The sequence below is a fragment of the Trichomycterus rosablanca genome, chromosome 6 (genome assembly GCF_030014385.1).
Source record: "Trichomycterus rosablanca isolate fTriRos1 chromosome 6, fTriRos1.hap1, whole genome shotgun sequence".
In the NCBI taxonomy this organism is placed as follows: domain Eukaryota; kingdom Metazoa; phylum Chordata; class Actinopteri; order Siluriformes; family Trichomycteridae; genus Trichomycterus; species Trichomycterus rosablanca.
Genome location: NC_085993.1, coordinates 36,801,779 through 36,804,048, shown reverse-complemented (window position 1 = coordinate 36,804,048; position 2,270 = coordinate 36,801,779). Strand labels below are relative to the sequence as shown.

General features: G+C 45.6%; 1 protein-coding gene across 1 annotated transcript; it reads left to right on the top strand.

The window, feature by feature from the left end:
* Nucleotides 1–547: 547 nt before the first annotated feature.
* uts2r4 (urotensin-2 receptor 4) lies at nucleotides 548–1,657 on the top strand. Its single transcript, XM_062998113.1, has one exon. It carries the CDS (start codon nucleotides 548–550, stop codon nucleotides 1,655–1,657), a length of 1,110 nt encoding a protein of 369 aa, XP_062854183.1.
* Nucleotides 1,658–2,270: the final 613 nt, after the last annotated feature.

Here is a 2,270-nt window from a genome sequence, read left to right as displayed (position 1 = left end):
TTAGAATTGGCACCCTGGTGTTCAAAGTCGAATCAGTTGGCCCAGCGTGATCGTCTCCTAAATCTAACGTGTCATGTGCGGTTGCACCTATGTGGGAGTCAGAGTTTTAAAAGGCTGGTTGCTGAGAGAAAGAGAGACAAAGAGAAGGAGACGAAGGAACGGGACAGGAGCAAGAAAGTTGATTGTATCTTTTTGACTGGAGGACCCAACATTTGAATTCTGGATGGAAGCATTAGATATTGGCATCACGGATGAAATGAGACGAGAAGTCTCAGTATCAGGGACGCAAACAATCGGGTCTTGGGAAAAGGTTTTTGCACTGCTGGTTGAGACCATGACTTTGTTTAAGACTTGTGAACTGAAATCTCTAAGGACTAGTCAACCAAGTCAGAAATTCTTTGGACATCATATTTATGCATGATTGCTGGATCCTAACTCACAAACTACCTTTCAGACGGTATCTGTTGGGATATGGTATTCACCACTGTTGACTAAAACCTTGAATCATTTGATTTGGCCTTCCAAGTTGACCTTCATTCTGTGGATCATGAGCTTGGTGCCCAACTCCAACATCTCTGCCTTTTCTAGCTCCAACTCCAGCACAAGTGGAACTGGAAGCACTGGAAGTGGAGGTAATTTGGGCACAGTATGGATAACCCCTCTTCTTGGAGCCACACTTCTCACCATGTGCATCCTTGGCATGGCAGGCAACATCTACACTCTGGGTGTGATGCGCTCTGCGGTCCTTCGACGCTCTGGCTCTATGTACGTTTTCATCATCAATCTGGCGGCAGCTGACCTGCTCTACCTGGGCACCATACCATTCGTAGTATGCACCTACTTCGTCCATGACTGGTTTTTCGGCGAGACGGGCTGCCGTGTTTTGCTTAGCCTTGACTTGCTTACCATGCATGCCAGCGTATTTGCTTTAGTAGCCATGAGCCTAGAACGCTACCGAGCTGTGGCCATGCCATTCCACGCACGCAGATCTGCCAAAGACTCTGCAAGACGACACTGGCTGGCAGCTCTGGGCATCTGGGGTGCAGCATTGATACTGACGATGCCGATGATGGTCATGATCCGGTTGCGTGAGGGCCGTCCGGGAGCCTCTGGCCTCGTTAAGCGCATCTGCTTCCCAACATGGACCCCTGAGGCATTCAAAGCCTACCTTACAGTTCTCTTCTTTACCAGCATGTTAGTGCCAGGATTGATAATGGTGGTGCTTTATATAGGACTGGCACAACGGTACTGGACAGCACAATCCAACCTAGCCAGTGGAGGAGCAAGGAGCAGAGTAAGCATTCGTATTTCTAATTCTTCTACCCCGTCTAGACGGAAAAGACTCAAGCACAAGGTGGTATGCATGATCTTCAGTATTGTAGTGGCGTACTGGGTGTGCTTCCTGCCCTTCTGGGGGTGGCAGATGGCTAAGCTGTTTTCACCTGAATCTATGCGCTCGCTGACACCCGCCGCACACACCTATGTCAACTTTTTTGTCACGTGCCTCACTTACGGCAACAGCTGTGTGAACCCTTTGCTTTACACACTACTTACTCGGAACTACAAGGACTACCTGGTGCAAAGGTCTCAGACCTCTGCCTCCAGTCGAATTGACCTGGGCTCAGGGTCAGGGGTAAATGCTGTACAGGATCTGTAAACCAAATCATGTTGGGAAATGCTTGATCTGTAGTAAATTTGTCTTTTGGTGGCACCACTGTAGTGAAACAGTTATTGGGGATGCTGCACAGCTTCACAGTCTGGGAGACTTTATTAGTCGTCCAGTCACTGTCTATGTATCTGTTTTCTTTCAAATATGCTGTTTACTTCTAGTACTTAAACTTTTCAAAGGTAAATCAGCTAATTTACATCATCCAAGGATAAAATAATAATAATATTAATAAACTGGTTAATTTGTTGCCCAGTAAAATGTGCATTCCTGCTACACACCAACACAAGCTATTTTTGAGTTTCATAAGGGCTACTAGCAGTCCAATTTTGGTGCCCTGGTTTACACATCAAATGCAATGGATACCTGAAAGAGTAACATGAATTGCTATGCAAAATTTTTTAATTTTGTGATGATGTGTGTATGAGTTGCTTGCTACAACATAAACTTGCCTTCTGGTTACCATGGAATGCATCTAATTTCATTTGGCATTACATGTCCCTCTGCAGTGCTTTGCTTTCCAATTATGCTAGTTTGTGTCTCCTGTAGTTGTTTTTAATTTTATGTCCAGATATATCAGAGTAAAGGTCTGTGCAATGTGACA

What these genes read in the sequence shown, in the direction of transcription:
- uts2r4 (XM_062998113.1), top strand. Translation starts at nt 548, where the DNA reads ATGAGCTTGGTGCCCAACTCCAACATCTCTGCCTTTTCTAGCTCCAAC.